At 41.3% G+C, this 20,481-nt stretch overlaps 4 protein-coding genes and 1 pseudogene across 4 annotated transcripts in view; 2 read left to right on the top strand and 3 right to left on the bottom strand.

The window, feature by feature from the left end:
- LOC108088617 overlaps positions 1-4,730 on the bottom strand; it is a 39,187-nt gene extending 34,457 nt beyond the window's left edge. The window contains 4 exon segments of the mRNA XM_017186504.2: positions 392-2,593; positions 2,596-2,778; positions 2,781-3,516; positions 4,190-4,730. Of these exon segments, the coding sequence (XP_017041993.2) occupies positions 392-2,593; positions 2,596-2,778; positions 2,781-3,507 (3,112 nt within the window). The 5' untranslated portion in view covers positions 3,508-3,516; positions 4,190-4,730.
- A 934-nt stretch (positions 4,731-5,664) lies between these two features.
- Positions 5,665-7,022, top strand: LOC108088732 (annotated as a pseudogene).
- A 98-nt stretch (positions 7,023-7,120) lies between these two features.
- On the bottom strand, positions 7,121-9,018 carry LOC108088731 (atrophin-1). Its single transcript, XM_017186681.2, is given in 4 exon segments — positions 7,121-7,698; positions 7,700-7,995; positions 7,998-8,505; positions 8,589-9,018. Coding segments are annotated over 3 exon segments (1,131 nt in total). The 5' UTR covers positions 8,413-8,505; positions 8,589-9,018; the 3' UTR covers positions 7,121-7,278.
- A 1,468-nt stretch (positions 9,019-10,486) lies between these two features.
- LOC108088728 lies at positions 10,487-16,549 on the top strand. The gene is made up of 9 exons (XM_017186677.2): positions 10,487-10,645; positions 10,708-10,808; positions 12,225-12,318; positions 12,399-12,502; positions 14,773-14,883; positions 14,972-15,206; positions 15,342-15,462; positions 15,521-15,637; positions 15,699-16,549. The coding sequence occupies exons 2-9, from the start codon at positions 10,722-10,724 to the stop codon at positions 15,991-15,993; spliced, it is 1,164 nt and encodes a 387-aa protein (XP_017042166.1). The 5' UTR covers positions 10,487-10,645; positions 10,708-10,721; the 3' UTR covers positions 15,994-16,549.
- A 416-nt stretch (positions 16,550-16,965) lies between these two features.
- LOC108088584 (AN1-type zinc finger protein 6) lies at positions 16,966-17,653 on the bottom strand. Its single transcript, XM_017186434.1, has one exon. It carries the CDS (start codon positions 17,536-17,538, stop codon positions 17,074-17,076), a length of 465 nt encoding a protein of 154 aa, XP_017041923.1. The 5' UTR covers positions 17,539-17,653; the 3' UTR covers positions 16,966-17,073.
- Between the last annotated feature and the right edge of the window lie 2,828 nt (positions 17,654-20,481).

Raw genomic sequence — 20,481 nt, 5'->3', positions numbered from 1 at the left:
GAGTAGATTAATAAATAAAGACTAAGATCTTGTAAGCTCGAACATTTTTTAGGAATGTGTATATTGTTATAAAATAAACCTTTTAAACCAATTAAGGTTGAGCAGAATTCAAAATCTTTGTGGCTTTGGATTTTTTACATAAAATAATTGATAATAATAAAGAGTTTTCCGTTATTTGTTAAACCACTTTAAAGCAAGTTTAGAACCTGTTAATGGTTTCTGTGTGTATTAAAATGGAGCTCTTATATATCCAGAAACTATAACAACTAGATGACAGCTTTTTCTATATGTTATGATTAATAATTAAGTATAATTAACTACAATTTACCTACAATTCTATAAAGTTAACTACAAATTCTATAAAGTTAATTTTAGTTTGGTTTCCACTCACCTTCACTGAGCCCGGAACTGGCTCCTGGTGGCAACATGCTGGAGAGGGCACTCAGCGGGGTGTAGGACTTGGGCGGCTCCACGGATCCCGGGCGCAGGAGCCGCTCCTCGGTGACGCTCGACTGGACGCGGTACTGCATCTTGCAGTAGGCCTCCTGGGCGGCGCCGTTGCTCGCATTCACATACACGCCGGTGATGGTGACGTCCGTGTCCTGGACGATGACCACCGACGAGGAGGTGGGTCGACTGCAGTCCTTGGCGTCCTTGGTGCTGGCCGCCGAGTCCCGATAGCCAGTGGTCGTGATGGTGGTGTCCGTGTTCGTCTCCTTCGTTTCCTTCGAGTACTTGGAATCGTTGCTCTCCTCGATGATCGAATGGCTGGACTGGATCTTCCCAGCCGTTGAGTCCTTCAGCTCGTTCTCTCGCCGCCGCTCGAACTCCCTTTCCCTTTCGCGCTCCCTCGCCGATTCCCTGGACTCCTTGGGCTCCTTCTTGATGTGAACCAACTCGGCTTTGATCGGCGTCGCTGGCGTTGCCTTTGTGGTGGTTGTGGGCATGGTGTCCAGTTCATCGTAGCTCTCGAAACTGCTGCAATCGCTGGCGAGATTCTTGTCCAGGTGACGCTCCACCTCGTAGGTGGCGGCCACGATGGCGCTGGCATTCAGGCTGGCCATTCGCTTTCTGGCCAGGATGCCCTTGTAATCGCCGATCAGTTCCTCGGTGAAGGCGGTCTTCCGCTTCTTGGGCAGCTGCTTGGGTGGCTTCGGCTTCTCCTTCTCCTTCTCCTTTTCCTTGGCCTCCTCCTCGTCGCTCTCCTCGATTTGGACCTTCTTCTTTCGCTTGGCTTCCGTTTCATTGGCGGTCGCCTTCTTCGGCGGCGTCTTCTTGGGCAGCTTCTTCTTCTTAACCGCCGGCAAGGGCTGCTGAATTGGTAGCTCCTCCGTTTCGCTGTCGCTATCGAATTCCCAGTGTTTTCCAACTCCTCGACCGCCGGGAACATATCGCAATTCCCGGCGGGGTTCGACTTCCTTGGGAGGAGCACTTGAACTGGCGGAAGGAGCAGCACTGGCGTGCGGCGGACTCACGGATCCCTTGTCCCTGTCCGGCGAATCCTTGTGGTTATCCTCGTCGCTGCCATCCAGTGTTCGTATCCTCGGTGGCTGTTGGGTGGCCTTCGATAAGCCCAATTCATGCGCCGTTCTGGATTCGTTTTCGTAGAGACATTGCACTTTCGCCAGCGCATTTAGCGAGGCCATCCTGTGCCGCTTGGGTCCACTGTAGGCACTCAGCTTGCGCTCGTCCTCGGAGGAGCTACTCTCCGCGGAACTTCCGCTCGCAGGCGGCGGCTCCTTTGCCGCCGCACTGGCTTTTCCCGCTTTTCCCGCCGGCTTTTTCTTCTTCACCGATGGAGTTGGAGTGTTCAGTTTCCTTTTGGCCTGCTTTTTACCCGTTGTTGCTGCTGCTGTTGTTGTTGTTGTTGTTGGTGGTGGTGGAGCAGTGTTCTTAACTGTTGGTTCGGACTGTTGTGCTTGGCTCAAAGGATCCACTTCCTTTTCCTTCTCCTTCTCCTTTTCCTTTTCCTTGCTCACCTTCGGTTTAAGCTCCTTTTCAATCGTTGGTTTCTCCTCCTTTTTGATTGACGTTTGATCCTGATCTTCACTCGCAGGATTTTTGGCCTTCTCGAAGAGCTTGAGAGGCTTGTTATCCTCATCGGAGAACTCGCGCAGTTCCTTGAGCGAAGGCAGCACCATTTTGATGGGCTCCTCGTCCTCCGATCCCGACTTGAAGTCGTAGATATCCTTGGCGCCGCTCCACGAGGCAGCTGGCGCCTTTTGGTGCGACGCACTCTGCAATCGACCCTTCGATCCCGCCGACGTCTTGGTGTACTTCACCTTGGGCCGCTGCTTTGGGGCACCCAGGGATCCCCCGGCGGTGGCTGAGGGCGGCGGTGGTGGTGGTGGCGGATTGGGATTTCCCGATTCCGTGGCAGTGATTGCGGATGTGGATGTGGGCGTGGGTGTTCGTGTGCGTGCGACTGTCATGGGCGTGGGCGTCACAGCGGGCGTAGCTGTGGGCGTTGGTGTCACTGTGGGCGTGGCCGAGGGCGTTGGCGTTGCCGTCGGCGTGCCCACAATCTCCTCCAGCTCCATTTGCACGGATTCCGTATTGGAATCGGGTAAACGCGAAGCGTTCTTCATTGCCACAACGTCCTTTTTGGTTTGCCCACTTTGCCGGGCTTCGGTGGTGGCTCCTTTTTCGGTTGCTCCTGTTTCTTGCCAGGATTCTTAGCAGCCGCTGCTGTTGTTGTTGTTGTTGTTTGCTTGGTGGTTGCGGAACTTGCAGATGAGGAACCTGCAGCACTGGATGTTTGTGTGGACTCCAGCTTCGCTTTTTGGCCTGCTGCAGGCTCTTTTTTTGTGGCAACTTCACGGATATCGAATCGTCGGCAATTGGCTGGCTACTTTCCTGCTCCGTTTTGGGTTTCTCCTTCTCGGAAAGCTTCTCGGCCGCTGGCTTTTCCGCCACGGACTTTTCCTTAACCGGTTCCGGCGAAGGACGAACCCGCTTCACAGTGGGCATCTTAATGGGATTCAAATTGGATATCACCTTGACCGCCGCTGCTCGGGATTTGGTCTTGACATTCTCCGATATCGAGGACTTGAGGACACCCTCGTTGAGTCGCTCCTCGCCGCTGGGCAGCAGGTTATCGAATCCGTGGATCTTGATGTCCAGACTCTTGAGCATCTTGTTTATGGCGCGCGCCTTGCCATCTTCATGTCGCTCCTCGGGCGACAGTTTCAATCCAGATGAAGTGGATGGAGTGGGTTTGCTGCTTTCATTGGCTGATGATGATGATGCCGTCGAATCCTTTTGGGGCTTCTTGGATCCTGCAGAACCAGCTGCTGATGTTGTTGTTGTTGTTGTTGCTGTGGCATCCAACTTCTTCTTGTCCTCCGCTTCTTCGCCGCCAGCGTTGGAGGAGGATTTCGTCTGTTTGCCGGGGCGCTTCTTGCCCTGCGTTGTGGATGCGGCCGCTGCTGCTGCCGCCGCCGCTGCCGCAGTTGCCGTTGAGCGTTGCACACGCTCGGCGGCATTGGAACGCTTCTTCGAGACCATTTCGAAATGCTGGAGGGGGAGCGAAAAATAAACGAAATACAAAAAACAAGGGAGGTTAATGAAACGTTCCTTAAGAAAATACTATATGTATGTATGTGTATTCCCTAAAAAATCAGAGACTTGGGGGAAAATAAGAAAGCTATCGCACGTTTACTTTCTGCACTTCACTTTCGTTTCGTGAATCCCCCGCTTTTCTTGCTTACTATACATATATGCACTTTTTTTTTTGTTTTCCTAATTCAGTTCAAGTGGCGGCACGTGACAAACAATGAAAATTCCAGCTAGAGGGAAATATTCGGGAATGGGAGTGCATTTAACTTTCGGGAACTTTCCGATGAATATATATTCTACCAATTTACTGAAATAAAAACTTTGCTTTATGAAAGTTCAACATTTTATAAATTATAAATTAAATTCATAAATTAAAGATTTACTTATAATATTAATTAATTTAATATTTACTTTCAAGAAATATATAATTCAAAAATAATTGATTTTTAATATTTTGTTTAAATTTACTAAGTCCTTTATAAGAAATCTAATAATAATTCTCAGTGTATTTCAACGAGCGATCAATGTATTTTTCTTATTGCCTGTCTCTTTCTCCCTTACCCACATGATTGTGTTATTTTTTTTTAATTTTTTCGGGAATGGTACCGTTAGAAAGCCTAAAGTCACTCACCTCTCTCACTCGCACCTTTGATTGGGGCTCGCTTGCCCTCCCGCTCGCACTCACTGTGCTGCGTCCGCTTTTCCGTTGCAACTGCAACAGCAATTGCAATAACAACTGCAACAACGGGAACTGCTGCAACTGCAACAACAACAATCATGGGAGAAGTGGCCAGCGGAGGGCACGAAAATCCGTTGGCCGCCCATCTGCCGACCTTTAATTACGGTTTTCTCGATGCTTTAGATTTGTCTTCTTGTTGTTGTTATTTATTTTATTTTGGGGATCCACTTTTATTTCTGTGTTTTTATTGTTGTTTCTCCCGATCGCTTTTCACTCGAAACTTGTGCGGCGCCTAAATGTTTGAATGTGTCCGTGTGTGAGGGGTTGGGGAAAAACATAAACATAAACATTTTATACACATTTCGTCACAATTTGAGAGGCACAGACAAGCACACATACACATAAGCACACTGTGTATCAACAAAAGAAAAGCCTCTCTCCTTTTCTCTTTATTACGAACACACACACACACTCAAGCAAGCATAAACTAGATTTCCACGACTTTTCATTTACGTTTTGTTTTTGGGCTTTTGCAATCGAAGATATCTGTGTTTTAAGATAAGTTTTGGGAAAAGACGAGGAAAACAAGGCGAACACTCCCCCCTCTCACGTACGCACGCTCATACACACACACGCCCGCACGCACACCTTACACTCACACACACTTGGCGTGCGAAAACATGATGCAAACTTTTCCTATTGGACACCAATTAAGTTATATTTTCCGTCTGAAATCGATAGCATTGAGCCCATTTAGATATTGTCTTCCGCCGCGAGCGCATCGAATTTCGCTTGTGGCTTCCACTCAAATAAACAAATCACAGGAAAAAAAATAAATAACCCAACGCACATTATTAATTAGAGCTGGCACAAAAATCGATGTTTACCATCGGTGTCTCGTGAAATTTAGGGGTATCGATTATTTACCTGCGACCATCGATTACTATCGCTGCCACCATTTCAAATATAAAAACAATAAACTAATAAAAACGGTATTGCATTGAACTAATATTAAAAAAATGCTTTTAAATTAATAAAGACAAAATAGATTATATTTTCATATCCATTTTTGCTATTGATGATTTATTTATAAGCCTGTTCGATCTGCGGCATTCAAACATTTCATTCCCATTTGCTTTTGTTTTTTTTGTGGCGAAATAAATGTTTCTGCATAATATTTATTTTTAAATTAATTTAATTCATTTCCAAACGGAAATCTAGGTTTTCCTTAACAGTTTAAAGGTTGTAGTCTTTGCTTAAAAGGGTTGGGTAAAGCTGCCAGATCGTCATAATTTGATTAGTAGCTTAAAAGTGATGCCCATCAAACATCCAATTGTCAAATGATGGCAACGCCATTTAACCGATATTTGAGCGGTTTCTTTTTGTCATCGATAGTTATTTAGATTCGATTGGCACCGCACCGGCTGGAAATAAAAATCAGCAACTATAATCCGCTATATATTGCCGATTCCGACCAAAACATGAACGATTTGATCCTGCGCGTATCCGCCCTGAAGCTCTGTGCTCATCCCAAGCAATTTGCTGAGCTGCGCGATGCACTGGTTCCTTTGCCCGCGAAATGGATTTCCAGTAAGTTTTTGATATTTTGTTTTTGTTTATTTTGAATTATTTATGGTTTATTTAATTGATTTTAGCCAACTTTGAATTTGTGCCGCCTTTTAAGGAGGCCAAAGCAAGTGCAGGTGGTCAAGGACATATTCTTCAAGGATCTGGAAAAAGATAATGAGAAAGTGCTCCCTTTTCTGGCCGATCTCCTGTTTAGCAGTCCATTAAAACACGCTGTGCGCAATCAGCTGACCAAGTACAGTGAGCCCTCCACAACGAACAACCTAAACGAACATTCTTCAGTCGAGTGAATCATCCTTTTTAGATAAGGCGAGGAAGGAAGGAGATGCGAAGGATTCGCTGCTGGATGCACTGCAGCAATCCCTTGGCGGAATGGCCAAAAGCTGGAGGCAATCAAAAGCTCTCCACCTGCCGTAAGCCACGATCGCTGCAATGATATTTTTGTGTCGGCAAACGCCTGCCTGCAAAACTTTCCTTTCGGAAGGGAAGCCCTCAAAAAGCAAGTTCATCTTTTTATTCCTCTGCTGCCAATCGCCTTGGAGCAACAGTGGAAGGACATCAGGTGGGTTTCCGACACCTGAAGATGGTCTACCTCTTTGAATTTGTGAATTCACTTTCTAAATTTCTGCAATTTGTTATCTATAAAACCTTTACTTTTATATCTCTTTCCCAAAATAGCGTTCCACTCCTTCGCCAGGTTTTGCAGCACGGATTGGAAAGTAATCAGGAGGAGCTCTTCCAGGTTGTCTATCGCCAGTTTGAGGGGCGTTCTGCTCCCTTGAGTGCCAGTTGCTTGGCCATGGAGCAGTTGGTTGCCGTTGCGGCAGTTGAAATGGGGATTAGGAACTGCCCCTCGCTTTTTGGAGTCATCTTTCCCCGGTTTCTGGGCTGCGAGGACAGCGTGGATGCCTTGTTCAAAGGTGGGTATTGTTTATTATGAAATAAAGAAAAATAAAGGGTACGCAAACCGTTGAAAAAGTACATGAAACTTGAAAATATCCGAAAGTATATAATAATATAATTTTAGTTAATTTATTTAATTGCTCACACAATTAGTAAAACTTCTTTAAAAAATTGTTTGTGATTTTTAAACGGAACCTTAGTTCTTGTAAATATTTCCTCGTACTTTTTCGGATCCTTAATATTTGGTACACATTACCCCTCAGATTGTTTAAAACCCCTTCTCAAGTAAATATCATAAATATCAACAAATTTGTGAACCAGGCAAAATTTATTATATAAAGCACAAACACACAAGTTTCGAGTCGAAGGCCCTGTTAGCTAGTACTCATTAAATTCATTAGGTTTAGTATTGCATACTAGTTCTAATTTTAATAAATAAATAAATAAAAATATTTATCATTTCATCTTAAAAGCTGATTTTATCGACTTAACAAATTATTAAAAAAAAAAGGCAATAAATAGATCTTAGATTAGGCGAGGTGCTGGTCCACCTACAGATAGGGTCCACTGTACTGGTAGCCACTGGATGCGGACCCGTAGCCCTGGACATGACCCACATTGTAGCTATCCACACCGCTGTACGTTTCCGCGGCGGCACTGTTGAATCCCTTGGTTTCGGGCCAATCCACCACGGATGTTGGACGACGGCGCTTTGTGTACGAGGGAGGAGGAGGAGGAAGTGGTGCTCCATAGGTGTCCGCCGGCTCCTCCTCCTCGCCGTAGGCATCACTGGATGGCACCTGAACGGAGGGCCTAAAGTCGCTGCTACTTCCCGAGCTCGAGGGCCTGGAGTAATCGTATCCATAGGAGGACTCTTGCGGAGCTTCCAGCGTGTAAGCCGGTGCTCTGTTGGACTTGGAACTGCGGTGCGCTTGACTGTGGCTGGAGGGGATGTAGGAGTGACTGGGCGGGGGAGTAATTGTAGCCCGATTCCGGCTCCGGGTCCAAGTGCTCCTCCACGGGAGCTGGTTCGGCATAGGCACCGATTCCCTGCGAGTAGTGATGGTGCTTTCCGCCCGATGGATAGTGGTAGCCGACGTCCTCGTCCTCCTCCTCCTCCACGGGATGGTGGTGATGGTGATGATGGTGCTTGGGTCGCGACTCAATCACCCTGTAAGTTTCCACACTGTGATCCTGGTGCTCCTCGTAGTCGTGACTAAGTGGACGATGCTTCTCCTCGATGATGGTGTAGGTATTGACCTTCTTTTTGGTGGTGGCGGTGGCGGAGGAGGTGGCTTCTTGGCGTAGGTCTCCGCGAGATGATCGGCCAGCGCCTTGGCGTGATTCAGGTAATCCGCATGCTCACTCATATGCAGGGGCTTGTCCAGATCCGAGAGGATTACGCTCTCCAGAAGAGGACTTGGTTTCGGACGAGGTCGACCGCGATTCCGGAGCAACTGGTGCGGATGCGGATGGTGGTGGTAGTGGTGGATCACCTTGTGCGCCGGCAACTCCTCCACCGGCGACTCATCCTTGGGCACGTGCACCTTGATGTGGACATACTCGTTGCCGAATCCCGCGGCCAGCGGAATCACGAAGATCAGCAGAAGGGTTAAGCGATGAAGATGCACCTGCGAGCCGGAAATAATACTCCATGCTGCCATGTCGTCGCGTCGAGTGGTCATCACCTTATGGCCGCCGCCTTGCCAAAATTGGTTTAAACCGAAGTCTTTCTTTTGTCAAAATTTATATACAACAGCCAATGCGCTTGTCTTGACCTACGGAGCCCCCAGGTGAAATGGTTACCACTTTGCACTACAACGACCTTTGAATACCCTTCTTTTCTTTAGTATATACTTACCAGAAAATTTAAAACAAATGCTTTTCTTTTGGCAAGTTGTAAATGGTTATACATACTTGTTGTAATTATAAATATAAGAAATAATAAGCTAATTTTGAGTGTAATTTTAACGGTTCTAACACGATCTTGTTATAATAACAGTTAAGTTTTCTAGACTTTTCGATGAATGGTTACCAACGCAACCAAGTAATCAACACTCCCCAAGAAACAGGTGAGTGTAGAAGGGGCAACTGTAAAATGTCATTTTCTTGCAGTCACCGTTCGATAGCATCTCACTCTCTCTCGCTCCCTCTCTTTCCCTCTCAACCCAAACCTAGCGGTTGTTTTTTGGGTTTTATTTGTTTTAACTTTTGTTTTCATTATTATTGAAATACCGACGCATATATTTTTCTAGCCGCCAGCCAACCAACGACAACAACAACGAACGAAAGTTAATACAAATTGAATAATGAAAGCGACCTGATCTGTTCAAGCTATCGAATCTATCGGGGAAATTATATGTGCATATAGATATGTACATTTATACATACCTTCGAAGATATACGCGTTCATTCATAATCGATATTCTCACTTATATAATATCGGCAAATTGTTAATGTTTTTATTTAGTTTCGCGCCGCTCTGTATTTTTCGCCACGAAATTAATAAACATTTAATTGTGATGCTAATGGGCAAAAAGATACTGAGAAAGTTGCGACGCGGCATCATTATCATGATCATCATTATTATCGCGATTATAGGCCACTTTGAAAGCTCTCTCACATAACAAAAAACAACGAAAAAATACAAAATAATTAAGATGCAAGTGGCATATCGATTGAATATATTTTGAGAAGCTTGGGCTAAAATGTAATTTATTCGCAATTCATTTGCTTGATTCGATGGCTGAAAGTTCTGAGTCCCGAAACCAATCTATAATATTCGCTCATGAATTTTAAATCAAGGTTCACACGCTTTTCAGTTGGCGTGAAAATTAACCAGAAAATGGGGAATGCAAAATCCAGCCCAGTTAAAAAACAATAAATGGAAAGAAAAGAAAACGGCGGAACAATCGAAAACGTGTTTATATGGTCGGCAAACAAAAGCGAAAATATTCATGGTCAGTTGTTGGAAGGGAGGGGGAGTATCGGGGTACATCGGGTATTTCTAGCACTTATATTACGTATACGCAAAAGAACAGGGTAACAAAATAAAGCACAACCGTTCCATTAAGTCGTAAAGCCTATTAGACGACGACTAATTGACTTACCTCACGAAAGCATTCTAATATCTTATTTTTAAGAAATCCAACGCCTATAAACAGAATAAACCTCATAATCGTAGAATAATCTGAGGCCAATAGAATCTGAAAGTACCAACAGCCCTTTTAACCCTGGACTTGAAAAATAATTTAATAATGATTTTTCTCTGCTAAGGGTTTATAATTGATTGATATTAATCTTTGATTAAACATAAAACTATAAATTTATCATTTTTAATTTTAGCAAAAATAGTAATGTATTTCTTATAATTATAAATCTGCTTCTTAAGGTTTTTCTGTATAAAACTAGTTTCTAAAATAAAACAAAAATAATATTGGATCTATAGAACTGTATCATAAAATCATAAACCGATTAGGCTCATAAAACTGAGTGACTGGATTAAAATTATTTAAAGTATTCAAGCTGATCTCAAAATTTGCATAGAAGCTGGGCAATAAATGATAATGAGCAGCGGCTCCGTTTTGACCCAAGTCCGAGGTATTCTTGGTCGTTAATGGGTTAACTAACGCCGTAATCGATAACGCCGCAGCTGCGGTCTCTGCCGGCGTCGACAGCGACTGCGGCAGCGGCGGCGACTGCGACGCCTGCCTGCGTCGGCGCCAAAACAAAACAAATCAGTTTGAATTCTGCCTTCAAGCGCTCTAGAACAAATCAGCTGGCGTACTAAAAATAATCTTTATTTTTGTTTACAACTCTCGTTTCGTTATCATATCAAGGGACGTTCTTCCTTCTTTTTTTTTTGGCGAGTGCAAACGAGCTTTTCACTGCTTTTCATTGCGCGATAAGAAGTCAACAGTGAAGTTCCCTCAGAACTGCAAGCCGAGATTCCTAGTGCCCTAAATTCGAACCCGTTTCAGATCTCCAAAAGACAATGTCCTCCGGAAAGATCCTGCCACGTCGCCAGGCGGTCCCAGTCCTCTACACCCGTGGCACCCACTATGAGGTCGGGTTCGATATGGTAAGTACTCCCCCCACCAAAACTTTCTCGACCTTTGAGAACTTTCGTTCACCTTGTAAGTGGCGCACGACAGCTCGATTTTTGGGTATTTTTAGAAGTCTATATGAGGAAGAAAGGGCCAACATTCCCACGCTTCGATTTTAAAAAGAGGGCCCTATCAAAAATGAATCTAAGAAAGTACAAGAAGTCAATGTACCCTTCTGTTCTACATTTTGTGCGAATTTAATTATTTACTGTTGAGGTTCTTTTATTTTCTATGCGTGGTTATGGTGCGTGTTTAAACCACAAACTATTCGCTTTATCTTTACGCATTTATTTTAACAAGTTAAAAATGGTTGAGATAGTGTTTCCACAAAAATATAAAATCAGGACGATGATTAAAGTTCTACTCCTAGGGGAAACCTATTTCTCTATTTTGCACTAATTTAACTCGAAGTAGGTCATACATACCTATATCTGCTGCAGCTGATAACCCTCTGATTTATCTGGATGTGGTCGCTATAAACTAAAGCCAGTTGGGCTTTATCTTAACGGCAAGCCTTTCGAAAAGACCTCGAATCGTTTGACAAGTCCCGGACCCAGACGCTAATAACTTATAACAAATGCAGATTCGTGATTCTCGTGGCTTTGTTACACCGTCTTTTTTCCTTGCAATCGGGCCAAGAATATTTGCTACACTTGCAAAACAATAAAATGATTAAAAGCCAGTGTCACATTGCTATTTCCTTTCATTTGACAGCTTTTATAAATGGGCTACAAAACCTTGTGCTTAGAATTTAAAGCTAATGAAAATGAAATGAAGTCTAACTACGATAAAAAAAAAAATGAAGGATGGAAGATAAATATCCTGAAATTGCAATAAAAAAACACGAAGAACATGCAGTATGAAATAATTTATGCATTCTGATTGAAAATGTTTTAAAATATTTTTATGGCTAAATAATTTTCAGTATGAATAACGAGCCTTATTGGCTTCCAGCAAATGTATCTCTGTAGTTGGTAGCCTTTTGGTAAATATGGCTTTTTGCTGGCCCGGCAATAAATTGTACACTTTGTGTTTATTTGATGGACGTGCGTCCGGATCCGTGTCCATTTGTGTCGCCATTCGTGTGATTGGGTCCCGCCCAAAAGGTTACCCCAAGTCAAAGCCAATATATTCCAATATATTGGATAATTATTCATATTTTTTGTGTCTTAGTCGGTGGCTTTTGTTTACACTGCGATCGGTCGTGATCGATTATGTTCTCTGTCTGTTTTCGATTTCATTGTTGTCTTCCATTAAACAAACACCCCGAGCGTTTTTCGCCAATCGATCCGCGATCGTGTCCAAATGGGAAAGCATTTAGTCGTTTCGCGTAATAAATATAATAAAGAATGAAAAAAAATATATATTCGAGTACACAATTTTAATTGCAGGGCCGCACATTTGGCTCGATGATCAAGAACTTTCTGATCTTATCGAAGCCCCTCAACGAGACCTACTTGCCGCTCTACCAGTCCCCAAAAGGCAGTGAGTACTATTCTAGATTATTGAGTGGATAAATGATTCACATGATCTGTATTTCTATTTATTATATTCTCCACTTGCAGGGCAAATCTATAATGAAACGCTGGAATCGGTGAAGGACAGCTTCCCGCAGTATATCCGCGAATTGGAGGGCGTGGCCGATGGTGCGGAGGTGGAGTTCCATAAGGTGAGTGAATCGCCGGCTAATTAGCGCACACCAACTGTAAACTAATAAGCGTTTTGCCTAATAATATAATACTCAATTAAATGCTTATTAAAACGAACACACATAATTGCCAGCTGAGCTCCAACTTACTATATATTTATTGTATATATATATTGTAATTGAACATAAGTAATAAGCGCACGGCAAGGCTTTTGTCGTGGGAGTCGAGGGGTTCTAACGGTCTATCTATATCTATATGTCCGAACCCAAATCGAAACTTAATGCCAGACCCAAATGAAACCGAAAACGCCACGATTTGTGTTGCGTGTTGCGTGTTGCCAGTGCAACAGTTGTTGCTACTTGCTGGTTGCTGGTTGCAAGTTGTTGTTTTTAGCTTCCAATGACAACATTAAATGCAATTTGCCAGTGCACTGCCCCACGTACAGTGCTAATTGGCTACGATGGCATGTTAAGTTAAGTTAGTTAGCATGCCTGTTGCATATTTATGGGTTCGATCGGGTGTCATCTAATCGCTGGCCTGTGCAATTAGGTGTTTGCCTTTAATTCCGTTTTAATTGATGCGATTGCACAACCCAGCCAATTGGGCGTTCGAATAGAACAATGGAAATTGGAAATCGAAATGCAAATGGAAATGGCAATGCTAATTGGTGGGCGTGAGTTGCGCTTAGCCGGTGCCCACTGTGCGCAAACAGAACTCGAAACGGTGACCGTGCAGAGCGCAGACATTGAACTAGTTCCGTTTATGCCGTTTATAGTGTGATAGACAGCCGCTCTTTTTTATTTTTCCTAACCGGGTGACTGTCTCTTGATACCCTTTTCTTCGGGGGGTTCCCAACACTACTGCAAACAGTTACCTTTGATTGGGCTCATAGGTATAAAGGAACTCTGATGGAATCGATAGAGTTCCTTTTATACACTCTTTTAGGAAATAAAACCTTACTAACTTATGATTAGAATCTATACATCTTTCACTTTCACTTTTTTTTTATTAGTTCAACTTAAAAACACATACTTTGGTTCTAAGTGTAACCTTTCCTACTTCTAGTTTTCATTTATTAATATTACTATTTTATTAGTAAATTAGTAAGTTTACAATTAAATCACAAAGCCATCTCTATCAGGTTTTTAATTGTTTAGTTAACAATCATCTGCAAATCTCCCACGCAAAACAAGAGTATTCAAAGGCTTTAATGTTTTTTTTCTCGCATTTCGTAAGCCAATTTGTCATTGGTCAAGGCGCACATATAAATAAAAAGCCGTCAAGAGAAGCCGGCGAAAGACGTTGTTTGACAAACCCTTGGTTGGCTTCTTTGAATTGAGATTCGATTCTTTGAATTTGAAATAAAAGAGGGACTCGAATTGGGAATTGATGTTGGGCATAAGCTTAGCCATCAATTAGCCCTGCCTATTAGCATGGCTAAGTAGCTACGATACGGGCAGATTGAGATCGGATTGGGTTGGATTGGATTGGATCGAGTGGCTATAGCCACTAAGCGCGATAATGTGTTATAATTTCTGCGCTCGGCTCCGTTGCCAATTAATTGCACGCAAAAATCACATCGACCTTGGCCAAGTCTACTGAGAATCTGGCTATGGAAACGGTGCGTCCGTCGCCTGCGTCTTGGCCGATCATCGGACTGATCATTATGGCATTATGGCGCTCAGGTGGTGGCGTTCTATAATTCAAATTAGCCGCATTATGAGTGCACTAAAAATGGGCATTTAACGAGGCGCATTATTGTCTTGCAGTTCCCTCATTATGTCAGCTTAATCATGATTAGCCGTGATTAGCAGTTGGCTTAAATAATAGTTAATGACTTGGATACACCTGAGAAAAGTGCTTACTAGATCAAAGTTATTGCCCTCCTTCGTTAAAGCCAATAACTAATGGGCCATTTTATTGTCTCGTTCTCTTATAATATTATAATATATCAATTACGATTGGCAACATCGTTAAAAGAACTTCTTGAGTACTCCACTTGTAAATAACAACTATCGAATATCAACTATAACTATATATAGTATATGGCTAGTCTATAAATAAATTTACCTTCACGGCATTGAACTTAACAGTAAACTTCAACAAATTACAAGCCTCGTTGCATCAAAGTGAATATGTAATTGGCAGCTGCCTACGAAAACTGGTTATAAAAACACAAATAATGCAGCCAAAAATGCAATTACTTTTGTTTGCTTTAAGTGGTTAAATATATATGCTATAGTGAAATTGAAATGCAGTTCTCTTACTTTGATTTTGCTTCATGTTTCAGCTATTTTTACTGCACTTGGACGAGATTCTTCCTCAGGCGTTGAAGCATCAGCCACGTAGCAAAAATCAACCCACTGGTTGCTCCACAATCATAGTTAATCAGAAGAATTGCGTGAGTGACTAAGCTATATTTTAGAATGTTTAACTATTCAAATATTAATATTAATAACTAATTAATATAATTAATATATATTTTATAGCGACTGTTGGGACACACGGAGGATGCCCTGACGGAGACCCTTAATCACTACTACTTTGTGGTGGCTCACATCATCAGTGACAAGCCTCAGGGCAAATACAACGTGAAGGAGGAGCACTTCATGTCCTTGTGCTACGCAGGACACCTGCCAGGATACACCATGAACCAGAACCACCACGGACTGGTCTTCAGCATCAACACCATCAGTGCTGAATTGTTGCGCAGTGGAAAGACACGTAAGTTTTTACCTAATTTATTAGTTAATTTTTATTGCGAATATAACCTGTATAAGGCGATCAAAAATTATTTTATTTTAAGATGAAGTACAATTTTTTTTAATATTACTATTTAATTGAATATTATTCCCCCAGCTCGTCACTTCATCACCAGAGCTCTTTTGGCCACCAGCAATGTGGACGATGCATTGAGGGTTCTAAAGGATGCGGGAGTGGGAGCAGCGGATGCCTGCTCCATCAACTTTACCTTCCTGGCGTGTGTACTAAATACATATTCCATTTATTTGTTTTAATCATCTTTTGAAAAACCGCAGTGATCCGCGGCAAATGTGCTACAACGTGGAAATGGCTCCTTCGCCGGAACGCAAGAACGAATCCCAGTTGAACATCAAGGAGATTCCTTTGGGCGAACACAACTACCATGTGAATCAGTGAGTGTATATAAAACATGATTTAAATAGCTACTTACCTCAAAAAAAAAAAACTCTGCAGATTCGATCGCATTCGGCAGGACCAGGCGAACGATCTGATGATCGACTCGAGTATCTCGCGGATGCAAACTTTCGGGAGCTACAAGCCACCGATGAGCGAACAGGATGTGCGCCACATGTTGGGCGATGTTTCCGGCGGAGAATTCTGTGTGTGGCGGGAGAACCACAGGTGCGACGAGGTGGTCAAGACCATTGCCGTGGGCATCTTCGATCTCAGTGCCAGGACGGTGTCCTTGTACTCCGACAATCCCAGCGAGACGGAGCCCCACTGCCGACTTCCCCTCCTCTTCAAGTAGATCTTGAGTATCTAGATACTTTGCGGCCCAACTTAAGCATTCTCATCTGACTTTTATATATAAAAATAATTTATATCATTCAATTCTTTCTGAAGAACCAAATAATAAGATTATTTAATTTTGAAATTTTTCTATAAACGTTTCCCTGATTTTAAAATCTCACAGACATGTTTACCATTTTTATAACCACCATATTTCTGCATCACTTTATTTTCGATTATACTCCATTCAATTTCTATAAACCTATTAAAATACACATGTTTCACATCACATATATAAAACAAATTTTTTTTTGTACCAAAAATAGTTTAAATATCTTTTTTTGTCCTAAAATTAACTTAAAAATGAGTACAATTATGTTTAAAATTGATCTTTCTTATCTCATTCTAAAGAAAAACACCAAACTAAATGTATTTACATGTTGACATTCCTTATAAAACGAAAAATTGATGCCCTTTTTTGTAATAATCTATAGCATATTTATGTAAATGGAATCTGATATAAATATACCTGTAAAATCTTTTAATAATAAATTGTTAAAAAAAATTTAATGTTTGATCATTGGTTTTGTTGTTTATTACTATCTAACAAGTTGCTTCATTAGCTTATTTTAAATTATTTGGTCGATGTTTTGTCATTTTTTATGACCCCCGACATTTCAAAGTTTTCAAAAAACCGTTTTGCAGAAAATTTTACCAAATTCTTCCACTTTTAAATCAATCACTTTTATAATTTTTATCCGATTTGTAAGTGGCATCCCTCTTTGAATTTTTTATTTTAATACGTAAAAGTTTAAAAGAAAACATTGTTATTAGTGTTGGTGGTTTGAATCTCCTCTCCGTTGAAATTATGGAAAAGTATGCTACAAAATCTGTTCTCCGGTAACCTCTAATGGAAATATTTGCCAGTGAATCTCAAAGCTTTCATTTGTGAACCGGTTGCATATGAGACCGCATTAAATTCAAATTGAAATTATAAGATATCAAATATTTTTTATTATCTTAGGCAACCAAGTGTTTGCTTTACATATTCAGCTCTTTTCCGTTGAAATGTTTTTTGTCGAGGCTCTTGGTGATGAGGTCAAAGTTTGCGCAGCTTTTCAGCCACAACAACGGGATTATCCCGCCGGATTTCGCTGGCGCCGAGCTCTCGGTAATCGAAGTTGCACTCGTGCCGATCGCTATAACGGTGAACGGTGCAAAAGGTGCCGCCGCAGCGGCATGGGAAACCGCCGGTGAGTCCCAGCTTCTTGCCGCACTTGTCGCAGCGCTTCTTGGGCGCATCCTGATCCTGGTTCTGCTCCTGGCTGGGATCCTGGACGGGATTGCCACCCGCACCAGCTGAGGTCTCCGGATTTTGCGCCGCCTTGGAGTTCTGCTCCTGCGCCGCCTGATCCTGCTGCTGCTGCTGCTGCGACTTCTGCTGCTGCGACTCCTCCTCCTGCTGCTGCTGCTGCTGCTGACCATCCTCCTCCAGCACAAAGGCATCGCTGGCCAGGATGGTGGCCGTCGGCTCGTCCAAGTCGCGTGGCTTCCGGCTTCTCATTCTGGCGGGTTCTCCGAATCTCTCGTCAAAGCTCCACGCTGGATTCGCCCTATTGTAACATGTTTTCGAATTTTGCAGCTTTGACAGCTATGACTAGCTTTCAATTCTTCGTGAGGCTAACTGCCTTTCGTTCGTTTGGTCACACTGGATTTTTGTGTCATCAGCGATTCTGATTCTGAGAATTGTGGAGATTTTGAGAAAAAAAACACATACATACATACATGATTAGTTTGCTTGGGAATAAAAGTTTTATTTGAATCTATATTTAATTATTTTATTAGAACAATTTTGATTAGTTCATATTCTTAAAAGAATGCTTACGATTCCAAATTAAGAACTCATAATTAGAGCTCGGATAGTTATGCACGAAAAAAGGCCAAAATATGCATGCAAATATGCACGAAAAATAGCAAAATATGCTCAAGAATATGCATTCAAAAATACAATAAAATATGAAAGAATCATGCAAAAAATAGTCATAATATATTGGAAAAGGCGGTTCTTTATTTAAAAGCTAAAGTTTTGCACAGATTCACATTGAACTTCGACAAATTTGGTGTGGTTTTGGTTCAAGATCCTATTTTAACGATTGGCTTCCCTGATCGGCATTTTCCTTCATTCTATCTTTGGCAGCTTTGTGTTTTATTGATGCAATATGCTGATTTACTTGGAATATTTTTTTCCTTGAACTGCACATTCACAATACGTACAAAATAAAACTGACCTATCAGTCCGAAATACTTTGGGGAATTCGACTTTCATACGCAGTATAAATTTGATTTAAAACAACCGATAACTTTGAATGCCACGAGACGAATGATAATTTAAGAATAATATAATAAATAATAAATATAATAATAATAAAGCGTTTATTATGATTAGTCATTAATAAGTTATCAATGTACCTAGTGTTGATCATTTGATGAAAATAAACAACGTGAAAGTCAATTTACTTTCAATTCCACGCAATAATCTTATACACAATTAAATAGATTTGTAATAGAATGAATTAAGTTTTTTGTTGTTATTCGCATCAGAATGATTTTCATATGTCACAGCTAAATTATTATCAGTTTTTATGAATGAAATATTAAAATATGCTCGAACATGCACTTTCGATCAAAATATGCTCTAAGGAATGAAATATGCACAATATGCATGCAACATGCATTTGCATGACTATCCGAGCTCTACTCATAATATTTTTATATACATAAATATAATTTTAAATATATCACACAATTAATTTCCCAAAAATCTGGTTAATAGTACTATTTCTGTTTTTTAGTTTATTTTTCTGTGCTTATAGTAAGTATACTATTAAATGTATGTACATATTTTAAAATGTAACTATTTTACATACATATTTGTTTAAGGAAGGTGTATACCGGGTGTTGAGCACTCCACACGCCAAATCTTAGCGGGTGTGGAATTCAACACCCCAAAATGCTTGACTTGTAGAAAAAAATTTATTTACATCCATTATTATCAGTTGAATGTATGATTCAAAACTGTTTCTCCGGCCCTGCATATAGAGTATATCGAATAAAAACGAAGAGAAATCCCGCCTTTACCACGGCCCAATTAAATCAGTTTCTATTTAAATAGATATGTAGATAGTAACTCTCCAAATACTTGCCAAGTTAAGCATTTTCCAACTTAATGTAACAACTACTTAAATAATTATGAGATTATCATAAATAAATCTTTTCAGATTGGTACTTACTCAGTTAGCTCCTTGATCTGCACTGCAATCTTTCGTCTTCTTGGAGTAAGATAATCACCGCAACCACTTTATTCGCAACATTTACACTTAACACTTTACCCTGAAATTAAATAAAAAAACAAACAAAATATAATAAATAATTTGTTACAAATAATAATAGTTAGAATTATTTTGTTAGTAAAAAAGGTATTTACCTCTTTGGGTTTTTTATTCACTGCATCTTGAAGTACACTCCAAGTAGAAAGGTATAGTCATCACCTGTAATGAAAAGAAGCATTCCAAAATATTAGTTAAATTATTTTATACAAATCGGTTGCTTAAAAAATACATACCCCAATGAGGTGATGCACTGCATCCTAGAGTGGAGTTCAATAGAAGATCACGCCATTCATAATTGATCCTGCAGCCTGTTGTCCAGTCCATTTATGTGGTGTCAGCATACTATATATCTTCGGTAACCGCATTCTTACAACTATTCTTACTATATATATTTATATTATATGTCCCTACTTGTTTACAATTATTAATTGTGTTTGATTTTCACGTACTTCAAGTTCAATATTTGATCAAATTTACCTTTAAAATTTCTTTCATGTTCCTGAAAACTTTCAGATCTTTATCTGTTGCTTTTAGTTTCTTTGTCAAAATATTTATGATTTCTTAAAATATATAACTTAATTATTTATTGTCTAAAGGATGTACTCACTGCGTAATAACCTTGGTGCAGTGCATCCTGATGTCGAACTTCAAGTTACAAGTTGGATGGTGTCACCAATTATTTTCTGCAATCAGCCAAATACACAACCAAAAACCTGAAATAAAAAAAATATAAAAAAAATTGAATTAATTAACTGCATTTTTTTTACAAAAGCCACGTCATCACATAATTAAAAAAAAACTGCAACTCACCTTTTCAGGTTTGGATGCCCTGCATCCTGGAGTCCACTACATGCAGGAAGGGATCGGGCACCTTTAAGTTCATGCCAAGTCAGGTCATGATGCAGTGCATCCTAGGAGGAGTCGACCCATGATGCACTGCATCCGGGAGTGGACTCCAGTAGGAGGAGTCGACCCAAGATGTACTGCATCCGGGAGTTGACTCCAGTAGGAGGAGTTGGCCAGATACTCTCTCCCACTCTGGAACCACGTCACTAACACACACGCACACACACACACTTCCAGAGACCGGAAAAAGTTTCTTAGAGAAACTGCCGGTC

This window comes from Drosophila ficusphila, unplaced genomic scaffold (genome assembly GCF_018152265.1).
Source record: "Drosophila ficusphila isolate 14025-0441.05 unplaced genomic scaffold, ASM1815226v1 contig_198, whole genome shotgun sequence".
Classification (NCBI taxonomy): domain Eukaryota; kingdom Metazoa; phylum Arthropoda; class Insecta; order Diptera; family Drosophilidae; genus Drosophila; species Drosophila ficusphila.
The sequence above is the reverse complement of the archived record's forward strand: the minus strand, read 5'-3'. Positions and strand labels throughout refer to the sequence as shown.

Bases quoted from the DNA above. Each gene is read 5' to 3' on its own strand.
- LOC108088584 (XM_017186434.1), bottom strand. From the start codon at position 17,538: ATGAGAAGCCGGAAGCCACGCGACTTGGACGAGCCGACGGCCACCATC.
- LOC108088728 (XM_017186677.2), top strand. From the start codon at position 10,722: ATGTCCTCCGGAAAGATCCTGCCACGTCGCCAGGCGGTCCCAGTCCTC. The intron at 10,809-12,224 runs GTAAGTACTCCC...TTTTAATTGCAG, and splicing joins ATGAGGTCGGGTTCGATATG to GGCCGCACATTTGGCTCGAT. The intron at 15,207-15,341 runs GTAAGTTTTTAC...TTATTCCCCCAG, and splicing joins GTTGCGCAGTGGAAAGACAC to CTCGTCACTTCATCACCAGA.